This window comes from Mustelus asterias, chromosome 7, assembly GCF_964213995.1.
Source record: "Mustelus asterias chromosome 7, sMusAst1.hap1.1, whole genome shotgun sequence".
Classification (NCBI taxonomy): Eukaryota; Metazoa; Chordata; class Chondrichthyes; order Carcharhiniformes; family Triakidae; genus Mustelus; species Mustelus asterias.
This window is the reverse complement of record NC_135807.1, coordinates 135,664,875-135,682,614: the sequence shown is the minus strand read 5'-3', so window position 1 is coordinate 135,682,614 and position 17,740 is coordinate 135,664,875. Positions and strand designations below refer to the sequence as shown.

Sequence of the window (17,740 nt, the reverse complement as noted above, 5' to 3'; positions counted from 1 at the left end):
ATAGTCCTGATGTTTAAAACCTTTCAACTTCCTGTGTCAATCTTATGGGGGAGGGGCTAAGAAGGGAACGTACCATCATAGCCTCCATCTAAAAATGCTCAGTCGTGTTAACATTTCACTGTTCATGATCACAGTGATATTCGTTAACATCCTTAAGAACACAGGATACTAAATCTTTGAGATTTAGGCAACTAGCTCCCTGCACAAACTAAAAACTGTTGCACTGGTGAGCCAGAAAGAGCAGCAAGTGCAGCATTTCCTGGAGAAGTGCTTGTGAAAGTTTCTGCACAAGCTGTACTAGTGTTATGTGCTAAAAGTCTTTGCTAGATTTAGAAACTAAAATACTGTCCACATATTTTAAATCTGAAAAGGTGAAGACGACCAATGTTTATGTCCATTTTGTGAATTTTAGAGAAGTAATATTTTGCCAGGATTCTTGGTGTGAACTAAAATAGTGAAGGAAAATATAAAGCTAAACTGCTTTCAAAATTTATTTATGCAGGTCTAAACTACTTTCTGATGACTTGTGTGTGTGTCATTAGTGGTTGAACAACCAAAGTTCAAACTAATAATGATCAAACTTTGAAGAATTTAGTATACAGTACTTGTACAATAAATGTGCAAATGGCTTTTTGCATTATAAAGACGCACATTTACCAGGACCCGCCAGTACTGTAATCATGATTCTAATTCGTAAAAGGGATCAATATTTCTGTAGAATTAAAGAGCATCCATCTAAAACTGGGTCCACGTGTTAACTGGTTCACCTTAGCACTGGTGGTTAATAGATATCATTTCTGCTTCTGAAAATAATCTAACGTTCTTGAAACGGATGGAGCACAAACGGTAATTTGTTTTATAAGCAAGACAAACTCAACACAATTAACTATAGTGGTGACTTGCTAACTATAGATTTATTTTTTTTTAAAAAGGCATGATCCATCAACTTGGATGCTTCTCCTCATCTGTACTCACACCATAAAGTACAATAAATAGCGTGAAAAATTAGAACCGGACATTGATTTATTCAAACCACAGCTTGCAACCCCCTTACTCAATGCTTACAATATTTAAATACTATATATATATTATATAAATGTAGAACTGTATATATAGAAGCAGCAACTTCCTAATTTCAGTATACAAAATCACTTTTGCAGAAGATACTGAAAAATACTAGCAACTGGGCATATGGCTTCTGAAGAAAATATCTGGGGAGAAACAAATCACTGACTCGATCTACGTCTATAATATGCGTGTAATTCTGAGTAACTACCAAAGCTTAAAAGCATAAAATTGAACAGATAAATTTTCAAAAGCAAATACAAAACGTACCATGCATAATTAAGTCACAAATATATCAGTTTGCACTTTCCTCACTGATGGCTGTTAAACTAATGCTAAAATGTCATTTGGTTGCTCAAAACTTATTGTAAATGCCCGTATCCCAGGAAGGTAGATCATGATATGACACTTGAGCCAAATCTACGTGGGTGATGTAACAGCCTACGTGGAAAAAAAATACAAGTGGTTGATAAATCTAAAAAAATCTGTTCAAAGACACATCTCACTAAAAAATGTAGTAAATTCCCAAACTGTACAAATCTGTTCCAAAACAATCACCTATGTACAAAAATCCTTTCTTCTCCTGTATTAAAACTTTGGCACTATGGAAATTTAAAGAAAAAACCTTTTGCTTTATTGGGAAATAAAATGTGGTGCGTGGACATTTCTTTACTCAAATTATCTTGCAGCTCAGAGAGGATAACCACAGTGGAGGATTTTCTCTTTTAATTCTTTTGACTCAAGTGCCCAATGACGACTTTCACATATCCGCAGTTCCTAGGAGGAAAAATGCAGTCGATTATTAGGATTGTTTTTTTAAAAGATCACTATTTTGGTATATTAATAAATAACAGGAATGAATAGTAACAATGGACGACAGAAATCCCTTCCAGCTGTTACACGATTATATAAAGTAACTAATTTTTCCATAACAGCATACCTAGAACATAGAAACTAGAAACAGGAGTAGGCCATTCAGCCCTTCAAGCCTGCTCTGCTATTCCTTTTGATCATGGCTGATCATCAAATTCAATATCCTGATTTCCCCTTCCCCCCCCATATCCCTTGATCCCTTTAGCCCCAAGAGCTATATCTAATTTCTTCTTGCAAACACACAACATTTTGGCCTCAACTACTTTCTATGGTAGTGAATTCCACACATTCACCACCCCCTAGGTGAAGAACTTTCTCCTCAACTCAGTTCTAACTATGACCTCTAATTCTGGACTCCCCTACCATGGAAACATTCTTTCTGAATCTACTCTATTTAACCCTGTTAGAATTTTATAAGTTTCTACAAGATCCCCTCTCACTCTTCTAAACTCCAGTGAATATAATCCTTACCGACTTAGTCTCTCCTCATATGACAGACCTGCCATCCCAGGAGTCAGCCTGGTAAACCTTTGCTGTACTCCCTCTATAGCAAGGGCGACATGGTGGCAGAGTGGTTAGCACTGCTGCCTCACAGTGCCAGGGACCCAGGTTCAATTCCGACCTTGGGTCACTGTCTGTGTGGAGTCTGCACATTCTCCCCATGTCTGCGTGGGTTTCCTCTGGGTGCTCCGGGTTCCTCCCACAGTCCAAAGATGTGCAGGTTAGGTTGACTGGCCATGCTAAATTGCCCCTCAGTGTCAGGGGGACTAGCAGAGTGAGTGTGAAGGGTTATAGGGATAGGGCCTGGGTGGGATTGTTGTCAGTGCAGGCTCGATTGGCTGAAGGGCCTCCTTCTGCACTGTAGGGATTCTATGAATCCTCAGATAAGGACACCAGAACTGCACACAATACTCGAGGTATGGCCTCACCAATACCCTATACAATTATTGTAAATAGCTTTTCCAAACTAATGTTCAAATTTGCAATTATTAAAAACAATGAGATTCAGTTGGACAGATTGTTCTGCCTTGCTGCCAAACATTCTCCTGCCATGTCAATTGTCCTTCCTTTTTCATCCAGCCCACTCAGTTGTTTCGGCTGCTGATTAGCCTGTCTAGTGATGTTCTTGCTAGGTATAAGAGTGTCATTTCCCTCTGCAACCACCAATAACCTTATGGAACACCACTGGGAAACGTCTATCCTGATGTTGAAGCAGCAGCTACTGTGGTTCAAATAATCACAAAAAAAACCCACAAATGGGTCGAAGAGTGTTTTTACTTTTCACACACTCACACATTACAGCAATGTTTAATGCATCACAGCAGGGGCTCAATAAGTAGCATGTATGGGAGGCAGTGGTGTAGTGATACTGTCGTTGGACTAGTAATGCAGAGACCCAGGGTAATGCTCTGGGGACCTGGGTTCAAATCCCACCACGGCAGATGGTGAGATTTGAGAGCACGTTGCAACCCAGATGTGATGGAGAACAATGCCTGGTAGGGACTGTTGTTTCCAGGGTGGGCTTTTCCATATTTTGGGCCACCGGATAAGGGGTCTGGAACCTTTTTCTATCCTTTTGGATGAGGCCCTCACAAACCCTGATGAGCTCACAGTTGGAGTCATAAGTCTCAGTGGAGGCCTGGTGTCTAGACTCCCCATTGCTAATAAGTTTTCAGAAGAAATCCTTCAGTGGTGTCAGGCCTTTCATTAACACATTGAAGGGATCCAAAGCTGAAACGCAGGCACAAAATTCATTGGGAGCATTGTGACCAAAACTGGTCCTCCACAACCCCCATTTTGTTCCCAGAAAGCAGATGCACAAGAACTAATTTCTCTCCCAAAGTCTCTTAGAGGCTGCAGGAAAACTAGAAAGAGGCAGCCAAAGCTAGATGCTGGAGTACTCCAGAGGCAACTAGGTGGAGGCAATAAGAAAAACAAAGAATGGAACCATAACATGTACAATCCCTCCAAAGCAAACTACTGGGAAAAGGCAGTAGAGGGATGGATGGATGGGTGATCGATTTGCAGTCCGTTGAGGAGGAAGAATTTTACCAAAAGAAAAGGCACAATGAGCTGAATGGCCTCCTTCTGTGCTGTATCATATAACGAGATGGATGGAAAAGTTTGACAATCCTTAAGAAAGTTCCGCTCTAATGCTCTGGTTAGTAATGAAACAGGACCGATGTCTTGAATGCTGAAGATAAATGTCTTACTTCTTTACAGGGCAGAGAAACTAGGGCAGTTTTCAGTATTAGGAGAAAACATACATATTCTCTACAATAGCAAACATAAATTCAACATACATGTGAATAAACCACCAATAAGATTTGCAAGTGTCCAAACACGCAATAAATAAATGGGTATTCTCGATGCGTACTTGTTACATTTTTGGATTTCACTTGTGTCAAAGATCACTTCCATAGGCAAATCATAGAATCCCTACAGTGCAGAAGGAGGCCATTTGGCCCATCGAGCCTGCACCGTCAACAATCCTATCCCTGTAACCCCCGTGTTTACCCTGCTAGTCCCCCTGACACTAAGGGGCATTGAGCATGTCCAATCAACCTAACCCACACAACTTTGGACTAGGGGTGGAAACCAGAGCACCCGGAGGAAACCCACGCAGACACGGGGAGAACGTGCAGACTCCACACAGTGACTCAAGGCTGGAATTGAACCCGGGTCCCTGGCGCTGTGAGGCAGCAGTGCTAACGACTCTGCCACCGTTCTCCATGACCCACCCAATTTCTGGGAACATATAAGCCCTTTTGTAATGTCAACTTCAGAAAGTGGTAGAGCAAACATCCTTACTTACAGTATGTCTGCTGTAGATTGTAAGGCCGGCTTATTAAAAAACATATAAGCAGCAGCAAAAGCAAATTGGATTATTTTTACACTTTTAATTCACATTCATTGCTTAGATATAAAGACCTGATGTTTCCCTAACTCTGAGACAAGTACCTGCCTCCCCAACATAATATATACATTGGGGTTCCTCGACATTGTCCATCTGTATCCCAATGGTCTCAGAAATAATGCTGAATTAGGAATCACACACTCCTGGAATATACCCTGGTCTGCACTGAGGTTCCAACAGAAACAAGAGAAATCGAAAATGGATCATAAAATATCAGATGTCGCTGCCAGGCAAATGTATACTTAAAGAAGAAATAAGTACCCAGCTAACAACCAAATCATTTGAGACTTAACAAATTCCTCCATTCTTAACTAACAATCTCAGTACAAATAGTTCTCAATTTAGAATCCTTGTTCAAGCTTTTGCAATAAATTGGATCTGCAAGGGAAGAATATCCCCATCCATTTAACAAAATACACGGACTTCATCCACTCTCTCATGTATGTTGAGCTGAAGCAGTAGCCACAATTTAAAGTTTTAAAAAAAATATTAGAGTATATTTACTTATTAGAATTGATACAATTTCCCCATTTGTCCCAGTACTGCTGTAGTACACATGAATAAAAATGTTGATGCATACAAAATTAAACCACAGAATAAATAATTGCATCAACTTTCTGTTGCTCAAGGAATAGAAAGTGTCCAATCATTTCTGGGACCTCGGAGTTCAAACGGAGGAATAAAAGCAATCCTGAAAGCTGTTAAGTTTCCCAAGTTTATAAAAGGCTCAGTCTGACCACTGCGGACAAATTTTCCAACAAGCCTGTCCCTGTGGTATATCTAAACAGTATAATACAAGTCATTTTGCAAACCAGGTTTCAAGTTGTGCAGTGGTGTTGTCTGGATTTAAACATGCCATTATAGTGGCATAGGAAGAGCTTTAGATTGCAATTTACACTTGTGTACTTATGAACGATTGGACATTAGATTGGTATTACCTTAAACAAATGCAAATATCATGCAGACATCCTAATAAATACCTGTACGTTGACAAAACTCATACGCAATTAGCATATACCATGGAATGCCATCACGTGATTTATTCAAATACCATATTGACAATACAGGGGAGCCAGGATGTGGAGTTGCCAGCGTTGGACTGGGGTAGGCACAGTAAGTAGCCTCAACACCAGGTTAAAGTCCAACAGGTTTATTTGGTAGCACGAGCTTTAAGAGCGTTACCCCATCATCAGGTGAGTGATGAAGGTCACATAAAAGTCTAGAGACTTTTAAACGTCCTCTGAAATGGCCAAGCAAGCCATTCAAGGATGCAATAAATGCTTGCCCATGTCCCATTAATGAATAATATGACGAAATCTCATTACTGGGTATGTGTATCTGTGCTGAATTAATATTTTGATGGAATACAATACTGGAATTAAATCAATACATTACTCACTTATTTAAATTGGTAGCACCAATTAATAACATTCTACTGCACTACTAGTTTTCAGCATTAAATCGGAACATAGTTTCAAATTTCTAGATTTATTACAACTGAAAAGGTTCCTTCTATAACTCACATTTATGCGTTGGAATTCTCTGCAGAAATTTCACCATCTGGTTCCATTGCTTCATTGCTTTTTTGTGAAGGAGGCTTCCATACGTCACTGCTGCCACTTGCATCAGAGGCATCATCCTCCTCCTCCTGGCTCGCATTCCCTTCCCCAGGCCAATCTTCATCCTCTTCAAGTGGTTCATTCTTCTCATCGTCACCGGGATACTGTCCATCTGAATTATTGCTCTCAGAAGCGCCGCCTTCTGTTTGCCTTTGCAGAAACCATTCCCTAATGCTCTCATAGCTCATACACGATCTTGCAACAAGATCGTCGAGGTCCTCTTCATTTAAATATTTGTGCTTCAAGTAGTATTGTTCAAGAATGCCTTTCCCTGAAGAAGCAGGGCCTGGTTTGCTGGTTGACGTTCCACTCCAGTTGTTTGGCCTTCCAGTGCCTCTGGGCCTTCCTCTTCCTCGTGGTCTACCTCTTGATCTACCTCTGCCTTTACTCTTTTTGGAGAAGAATTGGGTTTGTCCATTTTGGCAGTCTACGTTACCGCTTTGATAGTAATAGTACCATTTCAAGTTACCATTTTTCCAAGCATATCTGGTATCTCCAAACCAACTTACTATATCAGTTCTGGCGAGTCCACTCTCTGCAGCTAATCGGTCATATTCCTCTGGGGATGGCCACTGTGTGCGAACAAATGCACTTTTAAGAAGATGTAGTTGCTCTGGAGTTTTCTTATATAGCCTACTAGCTGCAGCAGCCATTACTCTTGGTATTGCTAACCCACTCGCCAAAGATGTGGTATGAATTTGTCCATAATTTGACTTGCCAGGTACCCCATCAGTGTCTTTGTATTTACCATCAACCTCGCCACTAATGGCTTTTCCACTCTCCTCGTTTTTATCCTCTGGGCACTTAGCTTTCCTTCTTTCACAGAACCAGACATCAATCTCCCTCCTGGTGAGTTTTGTGTCAGTCCTTAACTTGTTAATTTCATCGTCAGTAGCAAATGGATTTGAAAGGAAACTTTCTTCAAGGAGGTGAAGCTGCTCTGCAGATTTCTCTTTGAACTTCTGTGGAGCAAAATCGGGGAAAGCGTTCCATCCGTGTTTGCGCTGCTGATTTACTACAATGGATTCGGATGTGGTTTCATCACCAGAATCTAAAACAATAGTGCTGCTGACCTCTGGGACATTGACATTCTGATTACACCTCGAGTTTCTGTGGTTGTATCTTGTGTCACTGAACCACTTCTTAATGTCGCCCCTCGAGAGGCCTGTCACTTGTATAATTCTAGCAATCTCTGCATCACTGGGGAATGCATTTCTATTGAAGCTGGCTTTCAGTTCCGTCAGTTGCTCCTTTGTCTTCTTGAGGCGGACACCATATGGGTCAGTGGCTGCGGCAGGAATGAGAGGGCTTCCTTGTGCCGCAAGTTGTGGAAGCTGTGTATTGTTTGCCCGTTTTGCATCGGGACCGGCGTCACCATCCTGTGCCCTACGCTTCTGCCACTGTGACGTTTGATTTGCAACTCCTGCGACGGTGACAGTAATTGGAGAATTCCCAGCAACTGCATTTGTACTGGCGACCTGCGCCAAGACAATACCAGTCTGGCCAACTATCTGACAAGGCTGAAGGATCTGCTGCAACCCATTAGCAGATGTTGAAATCTGTGCCGGAATGACTGTAATTGTCTGTGGTATACTGTGCACAGTTCCATTGAAAAGCTTCTTCTTGGCATCTTCCACCTCCTCTGGCGTCCAACTGATGCCATGCTTGAGACGTTGAGCTGTGAACCAAATTTTAATCTGCTCCTCTGCATATTTTGTCTGCGTCTTTAGTGTTACAACTTCTGACTGTGTGGGATAAGGAAATCTGTTGAACGAGTTCACAAGATGCGTATTTACATCCATATTAGTGTTGTAAGTTGGAATGCTGTTCATGGGAATCATAACTTTTGGAACTAAATTAGAAACTTGAGAAGATATGACTTGACTTACATTAACTGAATCAAGTATCACCCCGTTTGTTTCTTGGTTAATGCAAATTGCACTGGTATTGGCAGTTCCCGAGACTGAGTTGGCCCCCGTTGTCTCATCATTGTTTTCTTGCTCAGCAGTGAATTCATCTACCAAACTAGGAGAGACAGAGATTCTTTTGGTCTCGGTTTTATTTTTAATCATCTTCATAATTGAAGTTTTGCTTATTGAAATTCCCATTGGCGTACTGTCAGTGCTTTCTGCCTGTTCCTCATTTGTAGAAATACCATTGCTATTGGATTCTTCCACAGTCTGTTCAAAGACAGTTTGATTATTGTGTTTTACCATCTTAAGCTTAAAATTTATTTCACCCGAATGGTATCTGGTATTGTGGTCATTAAGAGTGTCATACCTTTTGGTCGTAAAATTACATTCCACACAGAAGTAGGATGGATTAAGAATAACATTTGGGTGCTTTGAGTCAACATGCAAAGTGAATTCATTCAAGTCCTGCGTTTCAAAAGTGCAATATTTACATTCATAGCCTCCTTCTAGTCTCTTGATTTGAGTATCTTGCACTTCCTTTTCTGGAATAATCTCATCATCGATTACTGCACTGTCTGTTGTCAAGCTCTCATCGGACATATCTGGAGGAAGGTCATCTGTAATCATGTCCAAATCTGGGTCCTGGTCCAGTGTCTCACTGGCAGGAACCATGCAAGGAATTTTAGATTTCCTTTTGCTAGCCATGGTCAGAGGTGAAAAATCGAGTTTTCTTCAGAAATTACCAATGTCACTGAAAGTTGATCTACCTTCACTTTGATATCTTGATGTGCCTTCCCACAGGCAGTACCTACATTACATTGCATTCACCTACAGATAAAATAAAGAAAATGTTCAGGGTTACAAAGAAAAATGGTTTTGATTGTATTAAAATACACGGCCATCATTTTGATACACTACATTGGAGTATTATTGCAACAATGGGATCGAAGCTGGATTCCCAACCTCAACAGTGATCCAATGACAGCAAAGATCACATATTAACCTACAGAAAGTGAGGGAAACTCTCCAGGCAGGAGCTATCGCCACACTATTTCATGAATCTCTTTACATGTCACTTGCCGCACATCTACAAAAGGAGCTGGTCACTGAGACACATGGCGGACACTCAAGTGCGCGAGGGAGTTCAAAGAAGAATCACAAGATGGATCTCTAGTATTCAAGGTCTGAGTTTTGAGGGAAGAACGGAGAAACTCGAGCCAATGAGCTGAGAAAAATGTCAATAAATCAGTTAGGTTTTCCACTTCCTATCGCACTCAATCAAAACTGAAACAAAGCAAGATCTGAAACACGAGCAGGAATTTCTTCTGTGCAACCTAGGAAGACGCCAGGTACCAAAGCAACTTTCCCGGAAATAAGTCAGTTGGTAAAGTGGTCCCCCTCAGCAGGAGACACGATTCCCTTAGAACTAAGGTTATCAGTGAGTGAGTTCCTGTGTGGGAGATCATTTGCAGATACCCCGGTTCCAACTTTCAAAAGATATCAGCCCCACCCAGAGAACAGGAATATGCAGAAAATATGTACCAGTAATAGGCTAGACCCAGATATTTGATGATCATGCTAACTGTTACTGGTATGTTCATTATAATGTTAATATACATAAGCGAAGGGCATTGTTTAATTAAGTATTCAGCACACCAATAAAAGGGTGGTCCCGGAAAGTGGCCAAGGAACTAGTGCTAGGCTTGGGATCCATTAGCCACTGACCCTCTCAGAGTCCTTAAGGGTCCATGGGCCCTAGTTTGGACGGTTGTCAGAGCTTCCCAATCCTTGTGATTTTCTTTAAGGAAAACCATTTGAAATCCATTATCTGGCCACTGCAAGTTAGACACAGGGACATCCTTCCCATCTTGGGAAGAGGTAAAATCTCCTAAGTAGGTGGTAGGTCTTGGTTTGCATTAGAATGACCGTTGCCACCTCTCAGACATCAAGCTCATCAGACCCTATTTTAATCTCTATCCAATGGCATGTTTCCTCCTGTATGTACACATTTAGTTGCTGAGCTTCTCATCCATCTTTTTCAAACTCGTTGTCCCTTAACCACAAATATTATAGAGTTCTTTATCTCTCGAATCTTCCGTTCCCCAAAATCTTTTAAAGACTTTAAGGTTGGAGTCACCTAGTCGCTACTTTTTGTATTTTCCTTCACCCGTTTTAACCTTGGTGATATCTTACTCTTGCATTCTTCACATCGGTCTCTCGCTTTTTAAAAAAAAAAATGTGCATGTTAGCCAAGATCAACATTTGGGTTCACCGTGTATGGCTGAATAACATGCCAATGTCCACACTGGCACATTTAGAGCAACCATTAAGGCACAGCATTGGAAGCTTGCTGGTGGCCATTTAACCATATCATTCAGTCACCACTTTTAGAAAAGAAAATTGGAAGAAATATGTTTGATTAAAGAAAAGCTACAAAATCTGCCAATTAAATGACTGCCAACTGAATTAATCATAATTACTCTTAACTCAGGGCCATCAACCATAGTTTAGTCCAACAATTAGTACAAATCAAACTGTGGCCAACATTAAGCTCTACATGTAGTCTAGGAGACACAACAATTCTGTCCAGCTTTTTTTGTTAAATCTTGAATGCAAGTAACAGGTTCTTTAGAATATTAGTATTTATTTTTGTTTTACCAGTTTTTTATAGTTCTTCAGTGAGAGTGGATAAGATATATATCTGGATGCATTTGATAATTTATCAGCAAAAGAGTCCAAACTTAGTTACATGGCCTCATGTCATCATGAAAGCATACACTCCTAATTCGTACATACGAATGTAAGTAGGCCATTCAGCCCCTCAAGCCTGCTCCTCCATTTGATAAAATCATGACTGATCTGATTGTAGCCTTAATTCTACTTTCCTGTCTACTCCTATAACCTTTGACTCCCTTGTCAATCAAGAATCTAACTCAGCCTTAAAAATATTCAATGACTCTGCTTCCATTGAGCTGTGGGGAAGAGAATTCCACAGATTAATGACGCTTAGAGAAAATATTTGTCCTCATCTCTGTCCTAAATGGGAGATCTCTTGCTTTTTAAAATGGTGTCCCCTACTTCTGATCTCTCCCATTAGGGGCAACATCCTCTGAGCATCCATCCTGTCAGGGTCCCCTCAAGATCTTACATGTTTCAATAAGATCATCTCTCATTCTTCTAAACTCCAGTGGATAAAGGCCCAACCTGTCCTCATAGGATAACCCCGTCAGCCCATGGGTGGCATGGTGGCACAGTGGTTAGCACTGCTGTCTCACAGCGGCAGGGACCTGGGTTCAATTCCGGCCTCTAGTGACTGTGTGGAGTTTGCACCTTTTCCCTGTGTCTGCATGGGTTTCTTCTGGGTGCTCCCGTTTTCTCCCACAGCCCAAAGATGTGCAGATTGGATGGATTGGCCATGTAAATGTGTGGGGTTAAGGGTTTAGGGAAGGGCCTGGGTGGGATGCTCTTTCAGAGTCAGTGCAGGCTCGATGGGCCGAATGGCCTCTTTCTGCACTGTTGGCATTCTATGTACTTTAAGCCAGAGGATCAGTTAATAACAGTGAAATTTGCTACCCAAGTGACAATAAAAATATTGTACTTTATTTTGCTCATAACTTTATTCCCAATACTAACTTTTTTTTGTCATATCCTGAATCATAGTCAGTTAATCTTAGTTAGCTAATCTTCGACAGCAACATCCTACGCTGTGGCCTCTACCACCTCGAAGGGCAGCAGATACGTGGAAACACCTCCACCTACAAGTTCAACCCAAGCCACTCACCATCCTGAGTTGGAACAACATCACTGTCTCTAGGCCAAAATCCTGGAACTCCCTTCCTAACAGCACTTGTGGGTGTACCTACACCTCAGGGACTGCTCAAGGCGGCGGCTCACAACACTTGCTCAGGGGCAATTAAGGATGGGTGATAAATGCTGGCCTAGCCAGTGATGTGCATGCACACCCTCTGAAAAGATAAATAAAAAATAATTATTTTATTTCTCTGGCTTAAATACGAAAGTGCCCAGAGTTTTGAAGCTTTCCTCAAAATCAATTTAAAAGTATTTTCCAGCCTTAGCTTTATATCTCTAAGCTACAGCTTCCCTTGTTATTGAAAACAGGAGAAATGTCTGTTTTTGAAGCATAATTCACAACTTAACTAAATTGCAAGAACAGACAGTTTTAGATGTGCAATTATGAAAAATGACAAAATGAAGAGTCAATCACGCCATGTACAATTCAGTTCACAAACAGTAATTGGGTTACTAAACTAGTTTAAACATATAAAAGCTCATTAAGCAGCTGGGTCACATACAAATCTTAGAGACTGGCACAACTAAGCTTGCTTTTCAGACCTAGCCTGTATATGCTAGTAACTACTGGAAATGGAGAAATAGAAACACATGCAAACATTTTTAAGCAGGAGGGAGACAGAGTGCAATTTACAAGAAGCCACAACTATGCCATTATGACAATCAATGATGCATCAAGATCTCTGAAGACCCATCATTAGGTCCAGAACAAACTACACGATCCGAACAACACAAAAATGTATGGCATGAATGTTACAGTAAATTAATAGCATGTGAAAAATGGAAAACAGTAGTTAGTAAAAGTGTATCACAGGATTTCACTGGGACAGACATGCAAGAATGGCTTAGGAAAAAACTGCATTTTATACAAATTATATTGTGCCTGCTGTGATAATTAAGAATCATCAGGATGCCCCATAAAGTGTTGAATGCCAGATTATTAGTACAACAGGGTATGGGAAAAGTGATTCCTGATTTCTCTCCTGGGTGACCTAGTAAGATTATGTCCCCTTGTACCTGATTCCCTGTCACAGGCGTTCCACATCTTCTGACAAAAAAGCAAGAAAGGGTTGTGAACGTAACGCAGTCCATCCCGCAAACCAGCCTCCCATCCATCGACTCCGTCTACACTTCCACTGTCTCAGGAAAAGCAGCCAGCAGAATCAAGGACCCCACACACTCCGGACATTCTCTCTTTCACCTTCTTCCGTCGGGAAAAAGATACAAAAGTCTGAGGTCATGTACCAACCGACTCAAGAACAGCTTCTTCAGTGCTGTCACCAGACTTTTGAATGGACCTGCCTTATATTAAGCTGATCTTTCTCTATACCCTTGCTATGACTGTAACACTATATTCTGCACCCTCTCCTTTCCTTCTCCCCTATGTACTCTGAACGGTATATTTTGTCTGTATAGCTCACAAGAAACAATACTTTTCACTGTATCGCAATACATGACAATAATAAATCAAATCAAATCTACCTGATCAAATCCCTTTCAACATTTTAAATAGCAAGGTCCCTCAGGTAGCAATGAAATAACTGATCAGGTATTCTGCTTTTAAGATGTTAGCCGAGGGATAAATAGTGGCCTGGACACACTAGAAAATACAAATACAGAATAATTACTACACAGAAAGAAGCCATTTGGCCCATCGAGCCAGTGCTGGATCTTTGCAAAGCAATTTAACCTGATTCTCCGGCCTTGCAAATTTTTCCCTTCAGTTGTCTACCCAGTTCCCTTTCGAATTGATTCCACCACACTCTCAGGCACAGCATTCCAGATCCTAACCACTCATGTAAAAATATTTCATCTGTTACCTTTAGCATTTAGTTCTTTTTTCAATTGCTTTAAGTCTGTTTCCCCCTCTGGCTTTTGATCCTTCCATCAGTAGGAACAGATTCCCCCCATCTATTCATGATTTTGAACACAAATCTTCTCTCAACCTTCCCATCTTTAATGAGAACCAACTCAACCAGCTCCTATCTGTCCACCCAACTATAGTCCCTCATCCCCAAAACCGGTTTTTGGAAATCTTTTCCACACTCTCTCTACAGAATCTACAGCTTTTCTTTGGATAATGCTACGGGATCTTTTACTCTCCAGGGGACAAAGTGGATCTTGGCTTAACACCTCATCCATAAAACAATACATTAGTGATGGACTAATGTACTGAAGTATTAGCCCAGATTATGTGGTCTTATCACTGGCCTTCTGAATCAAGAGGTGTCAACACTGTGCTAAGCTTCAAGAACTCCCTCAAGAACGCATGGACAATGTTTCCAGAAAATGGAAGATATTTTACTACTCGAAAAAGATGGAGTTCTGCAGTAAGATCAGTAAATGATGCATCTGTGGCTTTAGTTTGAGCATAAGAAGGAACATGAACTAAGATCTCCCTCTTTGAGCTGCCTGGTGAGGGTCTTTGTACCTTAGTTCCAGTCGACTGCTGTGGTAAATCAGCAGGCAGGTTGTCTGATCTTTGTCAAAGATATCTGGTTCAAAAAAAGTTTCAAGGGGGTTTAAAAGCATGCCTGATAGACTACTGGTCAGCCTGGAATATATTTCCCAAAATGTAAACCTAATCAAATGCGTGCAAGTAGAATTCTGGTATAGCAGGTCTTCAACCTGTTTCATCCCCAGTTGAATATGATATCTAGAGTCAAACAGCAAAGAAAGGCACAGCACAGGAACAGTTCCTTCGGCCCTCAAAGCCTGTGCCGATCATGAATCCCTAACTAAACTAAAACCTTCTACCCTTACTCGGTCCTCAGCCCTCTATTCCCTCCCTATAAAGTCATGAATAAATGTTTTTGTCTTGTTGATCCGAGTTTAAAAAAAACTTGGGTCCAAATACAATTCAATTTAAATTTGATCAAGAATTCAGTAATTACATTTTCCAAATTATATCATACAATAAGACGGCAACTAATACAAGATGATTGTGCTGTGTGACATCTATACTTGTGCAAATTTCCAACAGGGACCACAGATGGTGTACAAATCCAAGTTGGAACACCAAAGAAAGTTGACAAATACGGACAAAAATTGCTAAAATACTCAGGCATCCTTAGAGAGGGAAGCAATTTAACATTTCACACCTTTTGTCAGAACTGAGAAAGTTAGAAATGCAACAGGTTTTTTTGGGGGGGGGAGAAGAGAGAGAGAGAGAGAGAGGAATGTTAGGAAGAAAAACAAAAGGGCAGGAATTTGTGGCCCGGATATAAGCGAGCTTGGAACTTCGCACTCACAGTTAAAGGACTGCTCTCCCAATCTTCCAGTCCCACCCAATCCGATTCCTGCCAACTGCAGGACAGAAAATCCCTGGCCAAGGCTTGTGAAAGAGTGAGGAGCAGAAGACACCAACCATATGGCACAGGGTTTCCTGGTTGGCAAGGCCAAAGGGAGTGGTAATGGGACAAGTAAAGGAACGAAAGTTGTGTCAGGAGGAAGTGCGAATGGCAGGATCCTGAATAGCTGCCATCCGAAAGCAAAGTCAAGGAAATAAGACAGAAATGAGGAAAAACACCAAACCAGCAAAGAAAAGCAAAATAACATGGAGGTTGAGGTGACCATCTAAAACTGTTGAACACAACGTTGAGTCCAGAAGGGAGTGCAGAGTCAAAAAATGATTTGATTTATTATTGTCACATGTATTAATATACAGTGAAAAGTATTGTTTCTTGCGCACTATACAGACAAGGCATACCATTCATAGAGAAGGAAACGAGAGGGGTGTAGAGAAAGATCAACTTAATGCGAGGTAGGTCCATTCAAAAGTCTGACAGCAGCAGGGAAGAAGCTGTTCTTGAGTCGGTTGGTACGTGACCTCAGACTTCTGTATCTTTTTCCCGATGGAAGAAGGTGGAAGAGAGAATGTCCAGGGTGCATGAGATCCTTAATTAAGTTGGCTGATTTGCCGAGGCAGCAGGAAGTATAGGCAGAGTCAATAGATGGGAGGCTGGTTTGCATGATGGACTGGGCTACATTCACGACCTTTTGTAGTTTCTTGCTGTTGCTCAAGCTTGCATTGAGCTTATTTGGAACACTGCAGCAGGTCAAGGGCAGGAAGAGCAGAGTGCAAGGAGCAAGGTGGAGTGTCAACATCTTATCAATTATATGTTACATTTTGGTAAAGTCAATTACATTGTTGTGGGAAACCAGTGATGGGTATTTGAACACATATAAGTAGGGAATATGTCATGTGAGTATTGACTTCACCAACTGGTGTGGATCCTATTAATGTGGAGAACAAAAATGGCAAAATACTGGAAGCTCAGGATCACGCCCGCAGACTGGATGGAGGTGTTTTGCAAAGCGGTCACACAGCCCAGCTTTCATCTCCCCAGTGCAAGAGACTGGAGGTGGCAAAGATAGCAAAAAATGATGGGTCATCAATACATAAGCTGCTGGGGTGAAAATGAAGACAAGGTGAACCTTATGGTGCGACTGGAAGGGAGAGCTGGGGGTGAAAGAAGCAGCGCAGGAAACAAAACAGGCCGAGTTTATTACATTTCTAACTTTTCCTGGTTCTGATGAAAGGCCCTAGGCCTAAAAGGTTTCTCTCTCCACACATGTAGCCAGACCTGCTGAGTATTTACATTTTCAAAGTTTTATTACATATATCTAGCACCCACAGGATTTCACTTTCGTTACAGGGCTAAGCTGAAGCTGGGACTTTCCTGGTCGGTATGTCTGCCTGCCACACTGGAATTTATCTGTGAAGCATGCCATGTGGGGACAGGCTGTGTGCGGTTGGCTTGTTGCACTGCACTGCACCTTTAACATTAACACGTAGTCTTCCATTGCTCACCTCAAAGAGAATGCTAGTGGGCAGGAAGCAAGAAGCCAGATGACCCCAGTGCTTTTACAACTTAAATTAAAATATACTTTTACATGTTTACATTGCAGGGCAGATTCCATAACAACATGAAACAGGAAGAGTGCTTAAAAATATTCTTATAAATGATTTTTTGATTTTTTTTCTGTTTCCAACCCTTCACTCCTTCAGCTCCACAGCATTCAATTATTATATTGAATACTGGACTACTGCTCTACAGACATGAGGTCAAATACCACCACAGCTCTGAGAACTTAAATCCAGTTAATTAAGTAACAAAATAAATCTGGAATAAAAAGCTAGCATCAGTGATGGTGATCACAAAACCACCAGACTGACATAAAAACTCACCTGGTTCAGTAATATCCTTCAGGGAGAGAAGTTTGCTGTTCTTACCCGGTCCAGCCTACATGCAACTCCAGGCGCACGCCAATGTGATCAACTTTCAGAAGCCCCCCTGAAATGGCCTCGAAAGTCACTCAGTTGTCAAGAATGTGGCTCACCAGAACCTCCTCAACGACAATTAGGGATGGACGATAAATGCTGACCTGGCCAGTGACACCCACATCCTGTTAATGAATCAAAACAAAATGTTTACCAGTGTCACAGAGGTGTGACTACAACCAACTCCTTTCTCAATTCCTCATTTGGAACTGAAAGCAACTTGTGAATTCAATGCATTAACTATGAAGACTTCAAAATG

At 41.2% G+C, this 17,740-nt stretch overlaps 1 protein-coding gene across 1 annotated transcript; it reads right to left on the bottom strand.

Annotated features, from left to right (window-relative positions):
• Positions 1–1,707: 1,707 nt before the first annotated feature.
• Positions 1,708–17,519, bottom strand: zhx1 (zinc fingers and homeoboxes 1). The gene is made up of 3 exons (XM_078216878.1): positions 17,389–17,519; positions 6,379–9,215; positions 1,708–1,842 (listed from the first exon to the last, which is right to left on the bottom strand). Exon 2 carries the CDS (start codon positions 9,090–9,092, stop codon positions 6,381–6,383), a length of 2,712 nt encoding a protein of 903 aa, XP_078073004.1. The 5' UTR covers positions 9,093–9,215; positions 17,389–17,519; the 3' UTR covers positions 1,708–1,842; positions 6,379–6,380.
• Positions 17,520–17,740: the final 221 nt, after the last annotated feature.

Bases quoted from the DNA above. Each gene is read 5' to 3' on its own strand.
- zhx1 (XM_078216878.1), bottom strand. From the start codon at position 9,092: ATGGCTAGCAAAAGGAAATCTAAAATTCCTTGCATGGTTCCTGCCAGT.